Below are 25762 nucleotides of genomic sequence, written 5' to 3'. Positions count from 1 at the left end.
GTCATTTTAGAGTCACGTCAGCAATTTCTAAAACCATTTACTTTTTTTAAAAAATAATAAATTGAAAAGGCAAACGTTTATGCCTTCAATAATGCCAAACATGAAGGATACAACATCATCTATGAGACTAATCCCAAACTTCCTCTTGAAGATGACTGATTTAAAAAAAACACACAAAACAATTGAGCTGATAAAATATGGACTAAGCCGAGATCACGTGACTCGTTTGGGTCATAAATGAACAGGTATTAGTGAAATGATTAAACATATACTCTGGCTTAGGCTACACCACTGCGCTTTTTCTGCGTTTGTACGAAGCAATGCAATTTTTAAAAAAATGCCTTTAATGATTTTTGTTTTTCTCAGGTCTGTGATACATGAAGAGCTACCCTTGTTTCAGGCTGGACGTCTATCACCCTGCTGAATGGATGGAAATGGAGTTCGACTAACTGGTGTCAGAGGTGCTGCATTTTGGCTCATCTTTTAAAGTTTGTCTGTAACTGCATTTGTTTGCTTTTGCAGCTCGAGCTCCGCTTTTCATTTATAGTTGCACATTTACATATAATGCACCGTATTATGGTCATGTCTTCTTGAAACATGTAAACAAAAACAAACAAACAAAAATCACACTTTTACTTTTTCCCCCAGTACGCACTCAGCTCCCTCTCCCTCCCTGCCTGCCTTCTTTCACTGTTTCTCGGTTGTCTGTGGGCTAAAGGAAACTGTTGAGGGGGCGGATAGTCTTGATTTTCTCTACATCGTGCTTAGCCAATAACTGCTGTGCACATCTCAGCTGGCAGACATTTAAAAGGGAGACAGTCCGGCGCTGTAGCAATTTGTATTAAACCCCCTGGCCCCTGTCTATGGAGCGCTTAGTCTCCCACCCATCCACAGTCCCACCAGTGCACAGTCGACACCAGTAGGTACCTATCATCTCGAAAGGTGCCGCAGTGAAGCTCGAGGACCAGATCATCGCACTTGTAGCAGCAGTGTTGCATAGCAGGTATTTCTATTTGTTTTTTAAACATCATGATATATAACTTATAGAAATGGTAAAACTGCATGCTTTTCTATCTCTTGCTGCGCAAGTGTGGAGCCACTAACGGTTTACAGGACATGTGACATGGTTTATTACTGTTTTTAGATAAATTCGGCAGGAATATTTTGGAGAATGGATAATTATGGGAACATAATTATATTATTCTGTCATTTATTTGGACTGAGGTGACTCAAATGAATGACTGCTTTTAAACGTCAGCCTCCTTTTCATGTTGTTTCAACAAAGAAGAAATGATGGGGAAAAAGTTCCCTCGGTGCGTTTTTACGCAGCGTAAAAACTATGACAGCTGTGCGTAACCCATGCAGAGCCGAAAACTGTGTGAGTGACGAACCATTTTCTTTTTCTCTACAAGGATGGCCAACTCCACGCATATCTTCTACAGTATGGTTTTCATCATTGGGCTGCTCTCCTCTCCGGTGGATTCAAAAAGAAACAGAGGTTCACAAGGCGCCATTCCTCATCCTGACAAAAGCAACCCAAACGAATCGGAGCAGCAACCGCAGACTCCGCAGGCGGGCTCGGGCTCTCGCCAGAGGCCGGGCTCATCCTCACCCGCCGACGAAGTGCTGGAGTCCAGCCAGGAAGCTCTACATGTGACGGAGCGCCAGTATTTGAAACGGGACTGGTGCAAAACACAACCTCTCAAACAGACCATCCACGAGGAGGGCTGCGTCAGCCGCACCATCATCAACCGCTTCTGTTACGGACAGTGCAACTCCTTCTACATCCCCAGGCACATCCGGAGGGAGGAGGGCGCCTTCCAGTCCTGTTCGTTTTGTAAACCGAAGCGTTTTACCACCATGACTTTCACATTGAACTGTCCGGACCAGCAGCCGCCCACCAAGAAGAAGCGCATCCAGCGCGTCAAACAGTGTCGCTGCATATCCATAGACCTGGACTAAAACACAGCGATTATGTGTGTGTGTTTCATGTCTTCTTTTTCTTCTTCTTCTTCTTAGTGGACTTGATAGCTGTCTCACAGCCAAGAAATTGTGCTCGTCTCCATCTGGAGATAAGCACCGCACACGCTGATACTTACGTCTCTCCTGTACAGCACGTGAGCCAATATGGACATGCAACTTAAAACAAAATAATAAAAAAAAACGTCAAAAGCAACTTGTTACACATCACCAGACTAAAAAAAAGATCACTGCACGGAAACTCTTACTTGGAATGGGCATGCTTTACGCACGGCTTCCTCGCCCCCACAGGACTGCAGAACACCGGTTTTATTTAACTGCTCCAAAACAGTCCTTGTGACTGTTAAACGTCTCCGTCCATCCTGCATTTTACGCATATATGTTTGCTAAACTGGATGTTTCCACTGTGTGGAATTTGATAGGCGAACGACTTTATTTGTAAAAGGAGAAAAATGATTTTATTTCGATATTTCAAGAATCGTTCAAGGTTAACCTAATTGATTTCTGTGAATTTCGAAGTCCATTAGTGAAGTTTTCTTTCTATTTTATTTTTTATTTTTTTTGAAGTTGTGAGCTTAGTCAAATATAGAAACTATGGCTTCTGAAGTTAGTTTAAATGGAAGTGTACAGTGGTGGCTTATACATTACCGAGGTGAAATAGTTGTAAAATGTTAAGCCATTTTTGATGTAACCCATTTGTTTATTCATTTGATTAAATTATCCACGAAAACTAAATAAATGGATGCTGGAATACTGCGAAAATTATCTGCTGTGTTTAAAAAAAAAACACAAACAAAAAAGCTGAATCCCTCCATTCACCGTTTCCTGCTCCCCTCCTGCACCGAGCCAGGATCTTACCGAGTTACTCGCATTCAGACCCTGGAATATATTTTAAAGTCCGTTTTGGGAAAAAAGCTGCAAGTCAGCTATTCCAGCGATCTGCTGAAATGATGGGATTCAATTTCACCGCATCTGGTTACAAGGCTCGCAAATCTGTCAGGTTCTTAAGGGAATTCTCAAGTGTAAATGAAAAGATGTTCTACTAAATGAACATATTTATAAATAAGTGGGTGATGGGGGGAAAATTTTAGAACTAGAGGCTTTGTTCTTTAGCCAGTCTACAATAAATACGACTGATGTATTCAGTCACAGTTTGCATTACTTTGGTTCACATAGATGTCAGTTACAGTTGAGGGAGGTCCCAACATTTCATTATAAAAGGAAAAAAAAAAAATCATTTGGAAATTTTCTGATTCTTATTTGATCAACAAAGTTTTTTTTAATGAATATGTAATAACAGTTTTAAATCTCATTCAAATTATTAAAATACCAACCTCATCCAATTTTACATCCATTAAACCGATGTTATGAGAATTTCCTCCCAATTATTTTATTTCAGGAGATTTCCAGGAACTGGCACAACTTCTGACTCAGTTTATTGAACAGTCTGGCTGAATTATGAATCATCGAATGACTCAGGTTCCTTACATAAATATCATATTTTCACAGCGCGGGCCTAAATCGAGGCGTTGACAGCAGAAAACTGAAAGAAGCCGCATTAACATATCTTTCAAAGTCCACGTCTTCGTCCAAAATAAGCCCCACTTATTCAGCATCCCACAGTTTATTTCTTGAAATTTAAAACAATTCCATAAAATTACAAAGCATTCACATGAGAGCTACTGAAGGTCACATGAACCAACATACATACAGTAGAGGCTACAGCAATTCCTTGGTCAGCATCTGCTCATTTTCTTTATTTTTTATGTTTCTGGTTTTGTTTTTCCAACTCCTCTGGAGTAAAATATAGCAGTTTTAAAGTTTCGACTTATATAGATTTGTATACAAAATAAATGGCACAAGTGAAAGACTTTGGAGGGTAAAAACAAGTAATCGATCGAAGGGGCAGTTTATGGATAGTGTGACGATGAAATCTGAGGTATAACATCTCGCATGGCTCCAGGTGATCATCTTAAATGTTCACAGTACCCAAAATACAGTCATCATTACTCCAAAATATAAACATTAAACTTTCTGTCTTTATTCTGTGCAAAGCACTCGACTTCCATGAGCACGCTGGAAATCTTTACAACATACATTAAAAAAAAAAAAATACCCATGAATCAACTGACCTATCAAGCAACTTCTTAGTCAATTCAGTTACCAATCAAAATATACAAAACAAAGCTGTTTTTTTTTTCTTTTTGGGAGGGGGGGGGGCATAAAATAATTATTTTGTTACATAAATACAATTTTCTTTAGTGATACAGGAGCATAGCTACATCTTACATTAGTGAAAATAAAGCATGATTTTATTACACTTTTTCTATTTGTTCAAAAATAAAATAAGATTTCATCATGAAGAAATATAATTTATACATTTTCTAACGGGAAACGTTACTCTTGCATAGGAAAAAGGAGGTGCAAAACAGTGAAAGACAGCTGCAAAAACAACGCATGCGGTCAGCATGGGGGGTAAAACGACGTGCAGCAACATACAGCTAAAGCAAGCAGCTTAAAACTGTGTTGGGACAACGTCATGTACAGCATTCACTGAAGGATTAATAAGTTCTCTTTAAAACTGCAGGTGAGCCCAAAACCTGTTGTGTCATTCAAAACTATTACTATTATTTTTTCTTAGTCCAATTTTGTGTGAGCCGAGGCTCCGGGCCACATTTGTTGCCAGCTTCTGCTCTCCTCTGGCCGTCACCCAGGAGAGGTCAGTCTGGTGCAGTACAGCAAAACCTCACATTCTTACACATAGGCCCCCCCGCCCCTTTTAAACACGCACTCAACTTCTAGACGACGTGTCTTCGTCCGCACTTAAAGCCCAGCATAGATAATCTATCATATTTCCCAAAGCTGTACAGTCCCTGCCAGTTCTACTACATGACATATTTACAAGAGTTTTAATGAGCCGTGGTGAATGAAAAGCTACCCGCTACAGCGAAAGACACAGGAAAGTTCTTTCTCCCTGCTCCAAGTGAGAGATCTGTTTTGTCAACAGTGATTTTTTTTCTTTCCCAGCAGACACTTGCAGTAAAGCCATATCTGTTTGTAGGTCGACAACAACGTCTAAGAAACACAGCCCGCGCTGGGGCATCGTTTTAACACATACGCCATCTGATACAGTTTGGAAAAGAAACTGTTTCTCGTGCTTCGGAAGAGGTCCAGAAGGACGTTTGTGGATGTGTCAGCTGGCTCTGCTGTGCATCCCGCTGAACCCTGGAGACCTTTCACAAGCTGGGCACTCAGGGGTCACGCCATGCTGCATGAATGAGGTCAACCCTTTGGCCTTTATGACTCCCCTCGCTGCGGCTGCGGCGGCCAATCGTCTTCGCTAACTGGGGTTGTGCCAAAAAAGCCTCGAAGCGAAGGCGGTGGAGAACAGGGGAAGGGGAGGGGATGTCCAGTGCTGTTAGTGGGGCACAGATACGGTAGTGGGAGTAGTAAAAGTCTGACCATGTTTTATTGTGGGTCCGTACGGTGAACAGAGGGTAGGGTCCAGTGCTGCTGAGGCAGGTGGTAACTGCAGGATGGATGGGCCCCTGCACCCTTCCTGGCGCACCACCGCCGGTCCGTGCTTCTTCTGCTCTGCCACTTATCATTCTGCTCAGCTGGAGGACACGCTGGCTTCCTTCTGTCGCAGCCTCTCCTTCTGTTGGCAAGAACCACAAAAAGATTCAGCGCATCGATTTCAGCTGCGACACAAGAAAGAGCGGCTTTTGGGAAATTCCATTTGGTCTCTGAATACAGATCAGCTCTCACCAGACTGTTGGCATTGATCTTCTTGGTTTCGACTCTCTTCTCTGCTGTGATCTTCTTGATGTTTTCTTGGGCTTCCTTCAACCTATGGAAAGAAGAAAGAGACCAGCAAGGCTCAACATTATCAGACAGTTAAAAGAAGTACACAATGAAACTTCTGCAAATCAATTGGGAACCAAGTGTAACCAGATCAAATACAAAGCCTCTCATCCTTGCACTCTTGTGAATTTGTTTATAAGAGCAAGACATTTAAATATCTTCCTGGGGCACCACAGAGCCATGCAGTCCCCCCCAGCCACACAAACACACACTCTCTCTGATCCACTCTGGAGTTTGCGGTCAGTGAAAGCCCTTTAAGTGGGAATGAGCAGAGAATGACAGCAGCTTGATGAGATAATGAGGCAACCTTAAAAAAACAAAACACTTGGCTTTTTAATGGGATCACAAACAGTATTTAAAATAAAGTTAAATGTACATAAGCACAATCAGCTGCGAGCAACAAGCGGCACGATTACCTAGTAAACAGGGAAACCATGTGATACTTAATGTGGCATAAAAATGACCACACAGTCTCTCTGGACAGCGAGAGCTCACCGCCTCCTTCGAGCTTAGCATCGCTACGGTGTTTATCAGTTCTCTAATAACACGCAGCCTTTAAACCACCACAGGCCACTGTCCGCTTGCCGGTCCTTTTTCTGGAACCCCCCAGCCCACTACCAATTACGCCTCAGGTCAGAGGAAACATAAATTCAGGCCCCTGTTGCAGGACCAAGGCCTCAGCTACTCCCCCATTCACCTCCTCTTTGATGGCCTCCCTCCTTGCTTTAATTACAACCCGGCATCTGCACATCACCCTTGTACAATTAGTGCTAATTTGACATGATGTCCAGAGGTGTTAAGCACCAATCCAAAGGTGACAGAAACAAAGAAGTCTAATCTGAAATGATTATGTTTTGAGTCTTGCAAAGTTTTACATTCCCTTCCTGACATTAGTTTTTTTTAGAATGATTATTTCTAGCATACTCACAGAAAACAGGGAAAATTCAGTCATTGTTTTTGTTGTTTTTTTAAAGATTGTTGGATTATTCAGTAACCCTAATAACGCCCTTCCTGACTCCTTTCTCCTGATTTCTTCTGAGACTTAACCCAGTAGTGGTACCAGCTCACCTCTCCTTGGAGATGTTCTTGCTTTGTCGTATCCAAGTGTTCTTGAAATCGTTGCAGAATTCGTACCAAAGCATAAAGATGTAACTCGGAGCTACTTCTTTCTCCCCGGACTTTGGCTTAACACCAAAGTAGTTCACCACGTCCTGGAAACTGTAGGGAGGGGTGGAAACACAGCAAAGGCTCAAACAGTGTTGTCTTATCACACATAAATAATCTCAGATTTTGACTGAAAGTATGTTTTTGTGAACTAATCTGGATTTTAAACAACATTAGAAAGTACAAGGCAGTTACGGTATGTAAACCCGTGAAACCAGAGAGAGCGAGAGAGGAAAAGAGTTTAAAATAGTAAAATGTAGAGAGAAAAATGATGGATTTAGAGTCAGCAGGAGAGGTGAGAAACAGAGCTGGAAGGAGAGCGTCCACCCTGCTGGGCCACAGGGGAGAGCCAGTAGCGGCGGCTCCATTATCACATTGACCTCCACAGCCTGCATGGGAAGACTGCCAGAAGAGATGAAGACAGCCAAGAACAGGCTCCTATTCCTCCAAACACACCTTCTGTCTCTCTCACAAACACGTACGTTTTCACATATTAGTGAGGACTTTAAATTCACATATGCTTTTCCCAGCCTCCTACCTTAACCACCAGAAATGAATGCCTAACTCTAACCATAACTTAAATGTAACTTCAGCTGTAAAACCATATTTTGAGCCTCAAACATGCCTTCAAATTTGTGAGCTCAGCATTTTGTCCCGACAAGTGACTGTTGGTCCCTACAAGTATAGTGGTCCTAGAAACACATTTAAACAAGTATACACACGACACACACACACACACACACACACGCTACTATGGAACTCACAACCACAAAAACATGTTCACTGGCAGACAAATCAAAGACGGGAATGCACGCATAAAAACACAAAGACAAATCAGAGGAATAAATGTAGTCTGGATTTTTGAGGGTGTTTCTACTCACTGAGCTACAACACTGTTTAAGGCCAGCTCCTCAGCTTAATTCAATTGTAACCAAATCTGAAGTCTTCGCAAGGCTCTCAGCGGCACACACGAGGCAAGAAAAGCAGCCTGCTGCTTCAGATTCCCCCTTCTCTAACCCAAACATGAAAGACATTTTCTGGCCTGTGCCTGTCCAAAAAAGGGGGGTTGATAAAAGGGAGCCATGATTCAAGGGATGCTCTCCTGTCCCACTGACGCCCAAATACGCTCTGACCTCCAGATGCTAGGTGGCTTTTGTGCGACACTAATCTGAGACAAGTTCACTTGGAGTCAAATGGTGCACAATATGGTGACCAGACGGCCAGCTACAAGTTTGGAAAAAAAGAAAGAAAAGTTTTTGCATGAGTCTGCTTCCCATTTCCAAGTGATGCGTCATTTTTGCTGGGATGCACAAAAACAGGAGAGCGCTGTAGATCATCCTGTAATCTAAAGAAGCAGCTAGAAGAAGAAAATGTTCCAAGATGTTTAGATTGACCAAAACAGACGTGCTGTCACAGGCAGCTTTGTTGTCTGCTCTGGCATGACGAACTGGGTCTCTTCTCCACCGGCTCGTCTCTTGACCCTGGGTCATCATGTCAAAAGCATGCACTTAATCAGAGCAACAAGCTTTTCTTTTTAGCCTCATGAGCAAGCAGAAACAAGCCGATACACAAAGCCTCACTCAAAACAGATGCAAACACTCTCGCACATACCTAGAAAACAAACAAAATCAAGCGGACCTTTGTTCATTTTGCCATCGCAGGCTGATTTCACTTTTGCACATATGACGACATGTCAGTAATCCACGCTATGATGCCATTGCCGTGAGAGGGTTTTACTGCAGCGCCCACAGCTCAGCATTCCTCACTGACAGCTATAAAAAAAGACCCATTACAAAACCATGAACAGACGTGAGAATCAGCAAAGTATTTAGACAGGCAACTCTGCATTCCTATGTTTTGGCAGCAAAAAGATTACAGGCGTAAACCCCCGTGTTGTTGGCTGATTCAGCAGAGGCACAAAGCGGAGGCCATCTTTTCATATGTAATGACGGAGTAGAGTAATATACCAACTAACAGCAGCAAAACCATAACTGCACAATGACTATAGAGTTGGCACTTGGGCCAAATGAAATTGAGCATGATGGGGAAGAAGGAGGCTTAATGAGACGGAACTGAGGACAGAACCAGAAAACCTCAGTGGAGCCCAAACACGAAGCAGACAAATTAGGAGTGCATGTTGAGGAAAAGGCTTCAGCGCTCACTATGGACAGATGAGAGGGAAAAAAAACAAAAACATTTTTGCTAAATTCGTTTTAAGTTACTTCATTAAAAACTCACAAGCCATTGCATCTTTTTGTGTGTGCTATTTTAACTGTTAAGCTGCTCAAATGTTGCAACTTTTTGCTGTGCTCCAATCACATTTCAGGCGTCTAGGCTGTCTAGCATACATGATTGTTTACTCTATAAGTGGTTTTATTGGGTCTTCATTAAGTCTGTTGACTTTTTTTAAATGTATAAAAGGCATACTAGGGAGCAAATGCAGTATATAGGGCAAAAACAGTTGCTGTACAATTCCAATGAGCTTGAAAGTCAGTGTTTATTCAACCCACAGCCTCTGTCAGGAAGCTTCCTTGTCATTTCTTTAAGCAGTCTTCAGGCTTCTTGAAGGACATTCAAAGTGCTTCTTTGGATATCGTCTACCTTTTCTTTCATTCTCTATCAAAATGATCCCACGCTGTCTCAATAATGTGGCGGTCTGGGTCAAACCATTACTGATAGAGTTCCTTTGTTTCTTCTATGTAGGCATGCTTGTAATGCCGAGAGTTTCCTCAAAATTTTTTTAACGACACACTTAACTCATTCACTGCCATTGACGTCTATAGATGTCAATTACGTTTTTCAATGGGAGGGGCTAGAATACAACCTCGGGCAGCTTGTCAGTGAACATCAGACTGCTTGAAATGTATTTTTCACAAAAAGCTCGTTTTCTCCCTTTTTGTGGTCAAAACAGGCATTTTTGGTGGAACCCACCTCTCTTCTACAGCTGATTACTAAAGAATGGAAAATGGTAGAAACAAGCTTTTTTTTTTGGATGGAAGAAGAGAGTCTGTTCTTCATTTTGGTAGGTTCAGCGTTTATATGATCATAACACACAGTTTTCTGTGGCTCTTCAAAAATGAGTAAAAATGCTCAAAAACCCTGGCAGTGAATGAGTTAAGCTAACAGCTCTTTGCTAATGACCATGTTGGTGGTGCACAAATACTATTTTATGTTGGTGGTGCACAAATACTATTTTATGTCTGTCAAACTGTTTTATCTTTTTGACAAATTAAAGAAATAAAAGCAAATGATGTGTTTTTGCAACAGGCTGCTGTTTACAAAGTGCCTAAAGATGGAATTCCAAGTCTGCTTCCTTGAAAGCAAAAAGAAATGAAGGGTGGCCAAAGTTTCTGCACAGAACTGCATGTGTGTCGATGATACATTTGGTTTATAATTTTATATGTGCGAATTCTCAAAACCATCTTGTTTAAATAAAGGTTACATTAAAAAAAGAAACTCAAACTAAAACCTCATAACTGATGACAGCTGTTATGCAGCTGCATCGCTGTTAATAAAATGTATGTATATGCAAGTATGACAATGATTATGTGCATCAAACATGGTTATATTATATTGAAAGATATCTCTTTTTCCCCCTTTAACAAAAAGCGACAAGAAGCAATAAAGTCCAAATAACAGATGAACCATCATCACCAATGAATGTGAGCTGTGACTCATCTCAGGAGACGGTCTAAGGAGAGGGGACAGATTGTGATGTGCGATCTAACAAAATGTACAAAGTAATTGATCTGACTGCTCTCCGATGAGGGTTGTTTGTTCTTGTTCTGCTGTATGTCTACTGTATCGACACATTAGGTCACTGAGAGAAACAAATAACATGTGTTCACAAGCCTGGTTAATAAAAGCTCAACGTTGTAGCCATGACAGAAGATTCTACACATCTTAAGCCACGAAACATAGAAGATCTGTCAGCCACCTGAGCCGTGAACTGGGTGAAAAACTTCCACCAATTACGTATCAGGCCAAACATGAAATATGGACACAATCCAGCCCTCTGCTGAGTTATAGCGGTCAGTATTGGCCACTTGACTAAAATGTCATGGCATCATCACTTCATCCAACTGGACATTTGCTTGAAATTGTTTCATAATTGCTGCAAGAGTTCTTGCATTACAGCCAAAAATGTGTTTTTTTCTGAGGTCACAGTGACTTTGATTAACAAAATGCACTCGGTTCACATTTGAGGCCAAGTGGTGTGCCAAATTTGAAGAAATGTACTTGTACTCATGACGCTTCCGAAAGGTTGCGCTCTCGAGGACGGGAGAGGGCAAAGGACAAGCCGGAAACGTACGAGGCCGACATGGAGGCTCGGTGACCGTTAACAGTAACATCTTCTGTGAAATCATGCTCAGGTTTGACATCTATCCCCAATTCTTGTCAAAATCCTAATTCACATTTCCCAGTCGATGCCTGCTGTGTGTGTGTGCGTGCGAGCTTCAACTCCGAGGCGTTTAAACTCTGAATCCTCATGAGGTCTAGACTGAGGTATTAGGTAGCACTAAGGATGTGTTGTCTATTTCTTTTATTAACACAAGCCATAATCTCAACACTGCTGCTGTTATGCCTTTGTGTGAGGATCCCTCATCCAGCACAGATGTGAGAGCCCACCCAGGGCCCAGAGAGCCCTCTGACGCCCATATTCATCAACGGCGTGTCACTTTTACGAGGTGGCTCTGTGGGAACCCGAGAAAGACCCCTGCCTCCCTCTCGCTCTACCTAGCACCAGTCAGCCAGCCCCCTCTTTAGATGAAATTAAAGGAAAACTTCATTAAAGCTAAAGGTGCTGTCAGCTGCAGGGCCCTTTTGATCAATATTCCCCTCCAAGTTCAACACCTTCATTACAGTGGTGTCACTCATTCACAAGGGGGGTGCAGACAAAGGCACGCGCGCCTGGTTCAACAGAAACATCGCTATATGGCGAGGGTGGGGCCGGGGAGGAGGAGAGGTGTAGCCATTCTCTCGGTGATTATCTTGGCTCAAAGCAGCAACATGAAACAGAACAGCTCGGGGCCATTTGCTGAGTTAGTGTTGTCCAAAGCAATCAACTTTCTAATTGTTTATAGTTTACATTTACTCGCGTCCGGAGCCTTTCGCTTTCTCCTTTATGCACTTTTCTTGATTTATTTTGGAAGCGGGCGAGTTACGATATAAAGCAAACAATCCCGCTCGCTATCCAAACACGGTAAAAAATAATCTATTTGCTTTGTTTGTCTGCTCCACCATCTTTTTCCAATATGATACGTTCCAGATATGATTTCTCTCGGACGGTGAGCTCAGCAGCTGCCGGTGGGTCTCGCGCCTATAAATCAGATGCCTCTCAGAAAACTCTCAGGAGTCTTCTGCACAAAACATGGCAGATAAGAATGATTGGAACTGCAAGGGAGGAAGCACAGAGGATCCAGTGAAAGTACGTGGGTGATAAGCCCAAGACATGTTGCTTAACTGTCTTAAAGATAAATAACTCAAATAATCTCTCCTTGTGCACGTATGAATGTGTGCCCAATCTTCAACAATAAATGTGAAATATGCATCATCTTATACCTGTCCAACGAATGGCCGCCTCACTCATCAAAGTGCTTACATGCCGAGACTGGTGCATCTTTGCAGAATCCTTAATATGTGCATACAGCTATATGCATAGAAAGCATTAGTTATCAGATACCACAAACTTTATCTCCTCATATTGAGGCTTGCTACATTACTCACAGCTGTGTGGCGCCTGCAATCACTAACACTTGGCAAACTTCCCTGTGTTGATGGGAAAATATGATTTTTTGTTTGTTCCAGTGTAACTTTTCCTCCAACATTTATTAGCTTGTAGCTGTTACAGTGCATTTCCCACCTCTTCTGTGCTGCATTAAGTTGGTCCTCTTCAGCAGAATGCTCCTTTTGAGCTGCAAAAAACACAGAAAGAAAACATTCAGACAGGTCATGGGGCAAAATATGAGGCTTGTGTAGACACTGCTAACCAAATGTTTCATTAAAAGCGGACTCCAGAGGGGGGCGCTGTGTTCATTAATCATCCTCAAAGCTGAGGGGAGAAGAAGAAGGGCTGTGGGGGTTGAGATGTCACTGACGGTGAGCATGTTATCCAAGCAACTGTTAAGCACTTTGTAAAGTCTGACATTACTTCTGTGTGTTTGTGCACGCGAGTCCCCACGAGAGCGAATCCTCACCTCAGCCTCAGGATGGTGGTCCGTTTGCTGAGGTGTGCGTGTCTGTGTGTGTGTTGTCGATGCAGTGCTGAAGCCGGGGTGGAGGGCTGAGCGGAGAGGCTTGGGAACTGGAGGCTCCTGTGGACTCCTGCCATGTAAAAGTGTCTAAATGCAAGGCAGATGTGTGCGGCGGGCCAGGCCGAGGTGCAAGAATTTATCTAGGGCCAGAGAGTGCCTGTGATCTCAGATTTATAGCATTTTTCCAGATTCATCCTTTTTACAATGATGGGGGACCTTTCCTACTTGAAGATTTAAGAGGGGGAAGTCTCCAAAAAATTGTTCAAAGGCAGGTTTGGGGGTCTTCTGGGAGAAGGTGAACTAAAGCCTTCGATCAACCACCCGGTTTACTTTTCATCTCTCTCTCTTTTTTTTTTTTTTAAACATGTATGTGGGCAAGAGGGTTAAGGTAAACCTAATGAAGGGGGGGTGGCAATGTCTGGGATAAAGGGAGGTGGTGGGGGGGGGGGGGGGGGGGGGGGGGGGGCCGTGACCAATGGCGTTAGTCTCAGTGGGGGTCAGGCTGGCGCCTGAGGTACCCCTCTGGTGCGACTTTGCAGAGGTGGCATAGGAGTCGGGAGGGAGGGTTCAGGGAGAGCGAGAGAGAGATTGGCTCAGAGAGGGAGAGGATGTGTGAAGTTTCTCTTCCTCCGCTCCCCCGTGCAAACATGAAACCACTAGTCGCTAACTAGAAAGTTATGAGACGCGCATGCTGAGAAGGACAATAAAGCGAGGCTTTAAAACTCTGACACACTTTTCCAAACTGCCGCTTTACCTCGCAGCCAGATGACAAAGAGATGTAGAGCAGTCTGAGAGGGGATGCTGGAGATATAAAAACAAACCAAACACCCCTTTTCACCCCTGAACAACTCCACTAACAGAACAGAGACACATCTCAAAGACTTTAGATTAGAAGTGGCTCCTTGGACAGTTGTTAAGCGCAAATTTCACTTCATCTACGTAATTCACAGGCAGTCTGAGCGAGTGGAGTTTTGGTTACTGACTCACTAACAACAAAGGAAGCGCGAGGAGGTGATGATACGCACGCATTTTCCGAGGAGAGACGGTGAAACGAGATTTACGCAAGCCGAGATAAAAAAAATGAAAAAAGGCGCAGGAATTTGTTTTCAATTAGTCACGGTGTATATTCAACATGAAAAATATGCCAGTGTCAGTATCCCCAGAGGTTTCAGAGCGTCCAATAAAACGGCAAAGAAAAAAAAGTGGTTGATTAGATGTGTTTAAAAAGAAAAAGCGTAACCTGGATTTTTATTTTAAGATTAAACAAAGGAAACAAACCGAGGCATATTCCAGAAAATCAGTATACAGGATGAAATAAATATAAAATTTAAGGTTGGACATATGACGGAGAAATTAAAATAAAAGAACAAGCAAATTCCAGAGGATAAAGGTTACAGGATAAGAGCAATGGAGAATTGTTTATTTTTAATGGAAGTCTCGTAATTATGGTTACATACTGCCGTTCAGGTAGAAAGCCTTTGAGACAAGAGGGCTCAGCTGGCTCACTGCTCAGTTTCTAGAACCACAGTATCCATTTATGCAGGCACCACCAGGCCTAAGGATGTGATCACAATATTAAAGCTACCACTGTTGCCTCACTTCAGTTAGCGAAAGTGGTTTAAATCAGATGTGGTGGATTTCCCTACACTCTTCCTTTTGGGTCATTTCCAGGAATTCTCATCACCCTAAAGCAGGGATATCAAACATTAGGTCCACTCCAATCCACTGGATAGCCTCGGAAAATGTGGAGGGGGGTATACATTTTGGACTTTTTAGTTTTACATCTTTTTCTACTGATAAAGACCTCCCACACAGACATTTATACTATGCCAAAGTAATTAAGTAATGATTAATGAACCACTTAATGACAAAAGTTTCAGTTTTTTCACCATCTACTGTAGAAACGTATGTTTTTTTTTAAGTGGATCCACAGTGAATACCATAATAAATTTTCTGGAAATTAATACAATTCCAGCATAGTTTGTGCAATAATATACCAGAACTATTTCTGCAGTTTTACACATTAATTTTGTCATTTCTAAGCTTGAAGAGTCGTGCTGAGAGATTTATTTTATTTACAGCAGAATTTGGTTTATCACATAGACGGAGATGAAATTGCACAGCTTATTCTTATATTAAGAAATCTGAAGCATTAAAATGTGCAGTTAAACTCTTTACACCGTCAAAAAGTGGAGTTTTACTGCTTCGGCCCACTTAAGTGAGCTATATGTGGCCCATTGTGTAAAATGAGTTTGACAAGCGAACACTAGAGGACTTTGCTAATGCGTGGGTCAGAAAGGAGACAAGATGGTCCGAGTTTGTCAGTGCAGATCTGCTCCTGGTCCCTAAGAGTGATCCACCGAGGCGAGTCGGCTTTATTAGGCCACAGCTAAGGATGTCCTGCCAGCTTTATGGAACCCACGAGTACATAGGACCCATGTTAAACGCAACGTGATCTCTTCTACAGGCCTGTAGACTCCTGTCCTCATGCTGTCTTACAGGGCACCGAGACGCCCCTTCTCAGCAAGAACAAAAACACCCACGTTCACCAGGAGACGGGTTCTCTACCAACGAGCTGACTGTCTGACGTAGCAAAAAACCCCAAAAAACAAAACATAATTACAGCTCCCCGTTTTAAAAAGGACTCATGCTGTGTGTCAGGGTGAAAACGGGGCCTTTCTGTCTCCCGGAGCTCGGTTTTGCAGCCATCTCACTGGTTGTAAATCATCTCTCCAAATGATTGTTTTATTTTTTAAAACACCTTCACATGAGCCAGGCCCACTCATGAGCACGAGTGAGGGCAAACATCCATTATGGCTATTGGAGGGAAAGGACTTCAGTGTCATTTAAAGGGAGCGGGAAAGATTAAACAACGTATCCCTCATCTTAATTTAACAGCAGCAGGAAATGGTTACTGCTGAACATTTGGAAAGGAAAGCCAAGGTTTACACGCACATCACAATAGTAATTGTACTAATTTAAATAGTAATCTTTGTGTTATGTTTTGGCAAATATTTAGTGTTGATAATGAAGACTGTGGACATTATTTTTGGAGGATTCTTATAGGTAAAAGCAGCCATGTGAAATGAGACATTCCTCAGAAAAAACATCAAATCCACACGTATTTACATGATCATGGCACTTAAGAGTAAAACTACAAAGAAGAAAAATAAGGAACATTTCTTTCCTTGTTTTAGATAAACAGGAACATGTTAACTTCACCCACCAGCACAGACGAATCCCTCCATCTTGTCCTTGAAAGGCTGCAGGTGTTCTTCTGATGAGTTAGCGCAGACTTTCTGCACATCCTTCTCACACGCTAGAAGAAGGAAAGAACAAAGAAAGAAAAAAGAGATGAAAGAAGGGCCTAAAGTGAGAGGTACAGATATACGAATGCACCGTTTTTTCATCTTTATAAAATACAAATATTCAGAGTGTAATGCATAGATGTTTTTGCCTGTAATATTTGGCCTTAAACGAGTGCTTACAGTAAGCACAAAGCTGCGCTTTTATTTTGTCCTGTAGTTCCACATTTAAACCAGTTTTCTCACCCATCCTCAGATTTCCCAGATTTACGCATCAGGCACATGCCAGTTTGCATATTGTCGAGGTTTATTTAAAACTAGTTTACACAATGGTGACCATTTCATTTGTATTCTACCTTCAGCGCTGGCCACATGTGTGAGCGGAGCAGATGTGTTTGCTGTTTGTGGATGCCCCCCCCCCTCTGCCGTGCCAAATGATCCAACTCACACAAGTTCAGAGGAAACAGCCGTGAGTGAGCGTGTTCCAGCCGAACCTTTCCCCATTTCCTCTCAACTGTAACTACACACACACAGACGCCTGGCAAAAAGAACTTTGCACAATCCTTCAACCTGTAAGTCATTAATGGCAGCAATAAATACCTAAACTTGCTTATGACAGCATAGCTAAATAGTTCTGCAACAGAACAAGAGCATTAACAGGTCTGGCCGCAGTCTAACTTCACTGTGTCGCCGCTTTAACATCTCAGTTTGGCTCTCGTGCGTTTGCATGCGGAGCTGCCGCACCTGTAGTCCGGTAAACCCGCTCTATTGCTTGGTTTTATTTACTGGGTGTCTTATTAAACGAGACAGGAAGCACGACATCCCAGCATTAAAACTGAGACGCAACTACGTCAACAGCCGCTCGTTCTGGAATCCAGGGCTCTATTTAAAAGTGGGAGCCAGCAGTTATTCAAATAAAAAGACAGAACTCAGCAAGCACACAAACATGACAACCAAAATATCCTGTTTGGACAAACCACGTTTCCTTAACAAAAATCCCCCGACTCAAAAAGACCCATTAAAAAAAAAGTGTTCAAAACAGCAAGTCTACAATTTAGAGGCGGCTCGCTTCCAAATGTGGTCCAGACAGCAAAGGCCGCAAGGAGGAAGCCCACAAAAACACAACAGCTGTAAAGAATAAAAGCCCAGGGCTCGGGTTTGAGACATTGTCTTGGAGTGATAATACATTTTTTGGAAAAAAGTGCATTCAGGAGGAGGACTCTCCTGCAAGCAAATGACTGACGCCATCAGGCCAGAAAAATAAAGCCAAACTTCCGTTAATGGTAACGTGAGTGTAAGTGAGCTAATCGCAAATACGTACAAAAATTAAGCTTAAGTAAAAAAACTAATCTTAATGTTTGCATGCAAGTTTTTTTTTAAAGATAATGGAGTAATAGACGACTTAATCAGCTCTGTAAATTAATGTAAATTAATAGTCTTCTTGCATTACAAATGCATTTTTTAATCTTTAGTAAAAAAGTATAATGAAAGAAATTTATTTTAAAGTACGCACTGAAATTTACAGCACCTATTTAATGTACTTTAAATGGTTTCTTATAGGTGTACCTAATAATATCTTCTTAAATAAGACTTCTCATTTAAAAGGACGCTGAATAAACTAATTAAATTTAAATAATAATAATGTGAATTACCATCAGAGGTACTGCATATATACATGCGCACCATACACAATTTACAGAGCCAACATTGGGAGGATGTAGTAGAACATAAAAACAGGATTTTTACTCTTTGCTTTGTTGGGCTCTCTGTCCAGACAACAACAGCTCTGCCCTTTAAATCCCAGTTCCCACATCACTGATCAGAGAGCACTGGTTTTATGCATTGCTGTATTTTTTTTATTGTGATTTGCTTCTAAGACTTTGGTGGACAATGTTTAAGCAGCAAAAAGTAGTAAAAAAAAAAAAGCAGCAATATTTTAAGAACATGCATGAACAAAGCCAAAGAGTCATAGGTACAGCAACGAGGAGGATGAACAGAGTTAACTCGAGCAACACTTACAAAAACATGCATTTCTAAGGAGACACTGTTGAATCCATTATATGCAAATGTGAGACTTGCATAATATGAGGTAATGGGCCAACAATTGTGCGTTTAAAAAACAGAAATATTGAAAAAAAAAAAATTTGGGTGGTGGTGATGGGGTTAAGTGGGAAGAAAAACAAACAGAAAGACAGACTTTTGCTCCATTTTCCAACCCTGTGTGGTTTGGAAAATGGGAGCTTTTGATGTTAACATGTACTTATGATTTTTACTGTTGTAAGCAAGAGCCCCCGCTGAAGCTACCAGGAAATCGCAGCCAGCCAGGACAATTCACAACTACGGAAAGTCGACTTAAAGACAAAGCCTACGAGTGGACGGAGACTCTGCGGAACACCACAAGATCTCAACCATGGCTGTTTGATGGATGGCTCGGTCTCACAAATGTGCCCATTACACTCCACTACCTCCCATTTGTGAAGCTCTGGTTCATGAGGAAGCAAAATCCACCGAAGAAGCAAACAAATGAGACGAGGAGACGCACAGTAAACGAGAGAAAAGATAAAAATCCTCCTCAGAACATTTTAACTCATTTGATAATTAATTTTTTTAAATATTTTAATGTAAGTTATATTCAGAATGTAACAGTGAACTTCATAAACTTTGCTGCACTCTTTTTTCCCCCCAGGAGGTTAAACCAGTCCAGTGCTCCAGCCGTGGCACATTCTAGTTATTTATACCTGGAAAGTGAATTCTCTCACTGATCTCCAATTATCTTTAGTTCCAGTGGTCTGTCAGTATCCAGCTCTCCTTTCTATGGGATGAAAAATGCTATCACCTCTCAGCAAGGCCAGCCAGGAGACTGCCGTAGGGTAAGGCGTTCTCTCTCCTTTCCATCCCTCATAAATCAACTCATATCCACCTAACTACAACTCTTCTCCCTTTTTTGCTGGAAATACAGCACTGACAGGTAGAAGCTTCAGGCAGGACTTTGAATATCAGCAGCAGCACTGAAATATGGCTTCAAGATGCATTAAAAGGAAAAGGTGCTTTTGTCTATATCTTTACAGATATAGACAAACTTTACATTTCAAATGCATCCATCCATTTTTTAGCTCTTTGGGTATGTGACATATGGACCTGGGGTTATCCGGGTCTATGCAGCCATTCTGCAATGTGCTGACAAATTTATTCGTATTCAAAAAGCTAGAAAATCGCACGATTACTTGCAACAAATCAACCAACATAAAAAAGGATCCGATTTTAGAGTAATTTTTGCCTTGTTTGGTCAACAGAATTCACTCATTCTGTTCCAAGCTGAGGCTCCATCGTAAAACAGGCCTCAGGCTAAAGGCCCAGCCTGAACCTGACATTAAAAGGCCATTTAAAATCGGGACACTGTCTGATTTGCCACAGTGATGAATGCCTAACCTAGGCCGGGACTTCTGTGAAACACTAAACTCCCCTGAGCAGCAAATGAGCTCTGACTGTTTCTTTTTATTTGATCCCATTTCATTTGGTTGCATCCCTTCCCATCTGTCTGGTTCAATTATGTGGCTGTTAAAGAGATCTTTTAGTAGGTAGCCGCTGGTCGAGAAGGGAAAAGGAATTCTGGGAAGACTTAAGAACTTTGAGTTGTGCCAAATTTTAATGATAAACTTAATCTTTAGTGCCGAGTTCTAAAGACTGACGCACAAATTAACCACAGCATGGTTTGTCTCACTGGGAGCTCCGAGTCCTACAGTAGGTTTAAGTCCTTATGGCCTCTCACTCATCCCTCTCCCTCTGAGAGCAGCACAGAAAAGGTCATCACCCTCTTCCCAAACAGGAAGCCCCATCAAAAGAGGATCACGTTTCTGCACAAGCCAGTGAAGAAGAGGGCAGCCAAGTGGACGGCAAGCCCTCTCCGGAGCAACTCAGCTCAAAGCTCAGAAACATACAGTATCCTAAATGTGCCCATGGCCCACGGAGGTGGACTAAGCTCAGCAGGGATGAAGTTCTCACTCTCAGCATCACAACTCCTTGCCTCTGACCCAAGGCTGCAGGGCAAGACACCGGCGACCACTGCAGTCACCACCTGAGGGGTGGGCTGCTCTGCTCGCCAAAGTCAAACAGTGCGAGTAAACCAAAGCGTGATCCGATGTTAGCTTCTCAGTGTCAGGCAGTGCTCTCGATGTGGATGGAAGTGATCTGTGTTAGCTTTATAATTAAGACCAGTTGCTTTCTTTTGGCTGGTTTATAATAGCCTGGCATAAATATTTATTCCTGGCGGCTGGAGAGGATAAAAATGGTGGGAGTCATAGGTGGAGCTCAGCAAACATCCAGAATCCAGGGCTTGCCCTGTGATGCAAATACCCCTAAGGACTACTGTGCCAGACTGCGTTGCAGCAGAGATCAAATACGAAGGCCCTCGTGTTGCATTTATTGTCTTCAGGTCTTCCATTTTTCCTAATAAATGAGTGACAGCTTGAGGTGGGTCTGGGTACTTTAGTAGACTCTTTGTATTTTTCCCTCGGGTCAGAGAGGAGAGGGCTTTAACAGCAATCTGAAAGACGCAGGGGAGAGCTGTGGAGCATATCTAATTGCTTTCATATGCCGTATTATTGGTTGATTTAAATAACGACAGACACAAGGGGCACCGGGGGGCATCGCCTTTAACCTCCGTGTGGCCCTGGCCAAGACTAACTGGCTGCTTGGCTGGGTTACTGAGTGGCTCGGCGCCCAGGACACTACCAGCACAGAACATCAAAAGTGTATTTAATTTTTAATCCCCCTATTGTCCCTCTGATGTATCCTCAGTGACCTGGAATTTGTTTTTTGGGTTTTACTCTAGCTTTAAATGCTGCACAGACAAAGATATAAAGATGCCAAATGTCTTGCCACTAGTCCTGTAACAGGAAAGCCTGTCGTGTTATGATGACACGGTTGTTAAGATACAATATCTGGGAATTGGGAAAGGCTCCCTCGGGCCATTCGAGGTCCTGAATAAACCCAGAAACCTCCCTGCAGAGGGAGGGGAGAGTCCACGGGATGTGCATTTACATTTAAACTGCTCTGGTGAAAGATGGTAATGTATACAATTACGCTGACTGATTTACTGGGGAACAAAGATAACCTAAGCAATAAATTCAATGTGGTAGAAATGAACCCGCTTATACGAGTGGGGCACGTCGTACCGGTCAGATCTTTCTTGAGTTTTCGGAGGTCTTTGGCGAGGTCATCAAACTTAACCTGAGAAGCCTGGAAGACGTTCTGTGGCTCTGGCAGAGGGAACGCACTCTTTTCCGTACCAGCATGCTGCAATAATGAAGCAACGTGTTACTTAGGAGACATTTAAAAGCTGTTAAACTTTATTTTTTTAAAAATGATTAATTTACCTCATCAAAATTACGCAAGTAGTATAAAACCACGTAATCCACCAAGTTCATGCGATTGTCCTGAAGAAAGAAAACAGCAAAACAGACAATTAAGATAAAGGGCATGAATCAGCTCACTAGGATATTACTCTACTTTTATAAGACTTTAGAGCCTTTAACGGTTTTACCCGGCTCTTGACGTCCTTTAGCTTGGGGAGGATCTCCAGCCCAAAGCCATCAGCCTGCCCTCTCGTCCTGTTCCCTCCATTCATATAGTTCCCAAAGGCCAGAACGAGACCTATTATATCCCGCAAACTGTTGCAATCAAGCAACTCCTGACATTGACAAACACAGTTTGTTTGGGGTTAGTTCTTGTAGGCGGACACTTTTTAAGCAGTTTGTTGTCGTGACGTTCTTACTTTGCTGACGTTGGAGATGATCTCCACCTTGCGACGTATAGAAGAGACGGTGTCGAGGAATACCGACTGGAAGATGATGCATCGGGCTCGGCTCGCAAAGTCCGGAATTTGAGAGAGTTCATAGAGAAACCTGAAAAACAAAAGGGGAGGAGGGGCAGAGAGAGGATGAGAAGGAGGTGGAAGAGTATGGGATGTGTTATGACAGAATTAAACAAAACGTCTAACAGGAAGAACTATTTTGGGTCCTTGGCAGGCCCAGCTTCCCCACGCAGGCTGACTGAGTCAACGTTGCTGTTCGCAGGCAGGCAGCTGCTAGTCATGAGCCGCGCTGCTCGGCTGGGTTTGAAAGGTCCGCGGGGTCGGGTGGAGGAAAGCGGCGAGCGGCGCACGGAGACTGATCAAAGGTAGCTCTGGCCTGATGCGGGACGACTTATGTAAACAGTGCCGTGTCGGAGGGGAGCGGAGTGGAGTGGTAACATCCTGTGTGATTAGACCCTGCTGATGGAGGTAGACACTGAGTAGGGATGACTCAGGAGGCTATAGTGACAGCTCTGGTCAAACATGGAAATAGGAAGGCCAGGCTGAATGGCACCGCTGGATCCAGGCCTCGTTAACTGGCTGGACTGCTTAACCCTGACAAAAACTACTGAAGCAGTGTCCATTAATGCACATTTTTGCACGTACGCAAAGGCTATGTAAAAATGCACACTTTGTGCAGAAACTAATGACGAAGCCCTGAGATAGATATCCATAGCTCTATATCTCTGTATCCTTTCACACATAATCAAATTGGTGAGACCTGATTCAAAACAAAATCTTACTGTTCAGGTTTGTCCAGCAGTTTCACTTCGTCTTCTTTGGATGTCTCATAATGTCTCGTTATCTTTTCCATCTCGTCACTGGTGGCCCTCTATGGAGAGACAATGCAAAGGTCATTACAAAGATGTGGCTCAATACTGTGATGAAATATACGTGATTCAACTTTTTGTTAGAGAAGATTTTAAGATGCATCTGTATAGAAACCTTATTTGCTTCGGTAACACCATATATAGTGGGGGAAATATTGATATTCTGTATCTCGCCATTAAAATGAAGCTAACAGAAAAAAAAAATTAGAGAAAACGTACAAATTCAGCAGGGAGTCGAATGATAATTTCCCCTGATGTAGATGTTATCTAGTTTTATTTTAAACTTGTGAAAACTTTAGAAACTTTTGTTTAGACATTTAAATGTCACACACACGCTACTTACGTTTTCATATAAAGCCTCAATTGTCTCCAAATCCACCACAGAATTGTCCACATTAAGAACAGCTGGAAAAGATAACAGAAGCAGTCGGTGTTATAAAGAACAGACCCACAACAGCCCTTTAATTTACTTACAGGCTGAATAATGGAACATTACATTTGTGGCAGCTTTATAGAGCCTATATTCATATTTGACAGAAAAAGATTTCCCAAACCAGTAAAACAAAGAATGACATTAAAAAAACAAACAAAACAAGTGAAGTGCATAACTCAGTTGCCATTTAACTGAATTATACACCTAATTTACAATATTAGCTTGAGGTAGTAAAGCTGGGAGTGTGGCCAGGCTGAGCACACTTGAGTCTGAGACCGCAGATGCTGAGTGTACGCCGAAGCTCCTTTCCCCCCTCTTGTCGTGGACAAGCGAACTGGGGGACGAAGCCCGTCAGCACGGCAAAGAAAGGAAAGCCTGAAACTGCTTAACCTCAGAGCTCACAGCTAGAACCACCAACAGCCAACTAATGAGTTTGAGGTGGGCAGTAGATGGTGCACTAAGGAAAAACAAAGGATGCCGGAGCAGATAGGAAGTGAATGCAACAGGCAATCGTTTAAAAGGTTTTTGTACGTTCGAGTGTGTAAACAGAAGGCAAAATGAAACGATCACAGAAAGAGACCGTGTCGTAGGTTTATAGCTTAGTGATGCACGTAGAAGTGGGTACGGTCAACACTGCTTTTGGATCAGCTCATGGTTGTCTGGTCGCTGTCAGCCGAGAAGGTCTGTGCACGACCTGCTCCTCTGAAATGCGCTACTCAGTTGCCGTGGCCACAGAGGAGACGCGTCAATCAGTCGAAAACTAATATCAGCAATTTATGCTGCAAATTTAAGCTAAAGTTTGCAAACATTTGCCATCATAAACTACACAACATACCACATCAGCTAAACCTGCTGAAATTTACAAAACTTATGACACTTATTTGACCCAAAAGAAGAAAGCTGAACATCATAAAATCTAGTTTACATGTGTTTCTGCTGGACTACACGGCTGCTTATTCATCCTGATTGTTTTGGTGTGAGCTGCTCAGTGCAGGAGAATCTGGTGCTTTGTCCTTGTCTTAATTATACTGAAACCAATGGAAGTAAAAAGGCACTTCTGATTATCAAAACACATTAAAAACCAAACAAAAAAAGGTCTGCAAAAATGTCTTTAGAACAGATTTCTTTCTTTTTTTATCAGTTGAATGTCTCGTGTATTAAACTTGCACAGGTAATGTTAACAATTTTGGCCAGCGACTACTTCCACCTAACAAGGTAACAATTTGCGTTCTGGTTCCCAGCTGTTCTGTTGCAGAGAAGCTGTCAATGTGGTCCCGACGTCTGGATCAGAGAAAACGCTGGAGGTCCATTTCCTACATCTTATTAGAGTGGATTATTCAGTCCCTCAGCCACGCAGCCGTCAATCACCCACCAAAGGGGGCCTGCTTCAGTGTGCACAGGAGCACTCTGATCCGAGGGGAGCCGGATATCTCTCCACACCCACAGATCAAAGCGTGCCTGCCAACGGCTTCACACCCTCTCCTTCCACTTTTCACTCGTGTGTGTGTGTGTGTGTGTGTGTGTGTGGTGTGTGTGTGTGGGGTGTGGTGTGTGGTGTGTGTGGGGTGTGGTGTGTGTGTGTGTGTGGTGTGTGTGGTGTGTGTGTTGTGTGTGGTGTGTGTGTGGTGTGTGTGTGGTGTGTGGTGTGTGTGTGGTGTGTGTGTGGTGTGTGTGTGTGTGTGTGTGTGTGTGTGTGTGTGGTGTGTGTGTGTGTGTGGTGTGTGTGTGGTGTGTGTGTGGTGTGTGTGTGTGTGTGTGTGGTGTGTGTGTGTGGTGTGTGTGTGGTGTGTGTGTGGTGTGTGGTGTGTGTGTGGTGTGTGGTGTGTGTGTGGTGTGTGTGTGTGTGTGTGTGGTGTGTGTGGTGTGTGTGGTGTGTGTGTGGTGTGTGGTGTGTGGTGTGTGGTGTGTGGTGTGTGGTGTGGTGTGTGGTGTGTGTGTGGTGTGTGTGTGGTGTGTGTGTGGTGTGTGTGTGTGTGTGTGTGTGTGTGTGTGTGTGTGTGTGTGGTGTTTGTGTGTGGTGTGTGTGTGTGTGGTGTGTGTGGTGTGTGTGGGGGGGGAGAGCCTCCCTTTGCCCTTGAACC

General features: G+C 42.9%; 2 protein-coding genes across 3 annotated transcripts in view; one reads left to right on the top strand and one right to left on the bottom strand.

Annotated features, from left to right (window-relative positions):
* Positions 1-574: 574 nt before the first annotated feature.
* grem1b (gremlin 1b) lies at positions 575-2731 on the top strand. The gene is made up of 2 exons (XM_026152984.1): positions 575-1003; positions 1413-2731. Exon 2 carries the CDS (start codon positions 1414-1416, stop codon positions 1960-1962), a length of 549 nt encoding a protein of 182 aa, XP_026008769.1. The 5' UTR covers positions 575-1003; position 1413; the 3' UTR covers positions 1963-2731.
* Positions 2732-3588: 857 nt separating this feature from the next.
* LOC113012682 (formin-1) overlaps positions 3589-25762 on the bottom strand; it is a 49907-nt gene continuing 27733 nt past the window's right edge. For both annotated transcript variants that reach the window (XM_026152977.1, XM_026152978.1), the window contains 11 exons: positions 23592-23653; positions 23162-23250; positions 22341-22470; positions 22110-22256; positions 21943-22002; positions 21742-21862; positions 16489-16581; positions 12872-12923; positions 6913-7062; positions 5749-5830; positions 3589-5638 (listed from right to left, as the gene is read on the bottom strand). In XM_026152977.1, coding sequence (XP_026008762.1) covers positions 5594-5638; positions 5749-5830; positions 6913-7062; positions 12872-12923; positions 16489-16581; positions 21742-21862; positions 21943-22002; positions 22110-22256; positions 22341-22470; positions 23162-23250; positions 23592-23653 — 1031 coding nt within the window. In that variant the 3' untranslated portion in view covers positions 3589-5593. The remainder of the gene's footprint in view (positions 5639-5748; positions 5831-6912; positions 7063-12871; positions 12924-16488; positions 16582-21741; positions 21863-21942; positions 22003-22109; positions 22257-22340; positions 22471-23161; positions 23251-23591; positions 23654-25762) is intronic.

The sequence above is a fragment of the Astatotilapia calliptera genome, chromosome 19 (assembly GCF_900246225.1).
Source record: "Astatotilapia calliptera chromosome 19, fAstCal1.2, whole genome shotgun sequence".
Classification (NCBI taxonomy): Eukaryota; Metazoa; Chordata; class Actinopteri; order Cichliformes; family Cichlidae; genus Astatotilapia; species Astatotilapia calliptera.
Note: the sequence above shows the minus strand (reverse complement) of the source record. Positions and strands in the feature narration are given on the sequence as shown.

What these genes read in the sequence shown, in the direction of transcription:
- grem1b (XM_026152984.1), top strand. Translation starts at nt 1,414, where the DNA reads ATGGCCAACTCCACGCATATCTTCTACAGTATGGTTTTCATCATTGGG.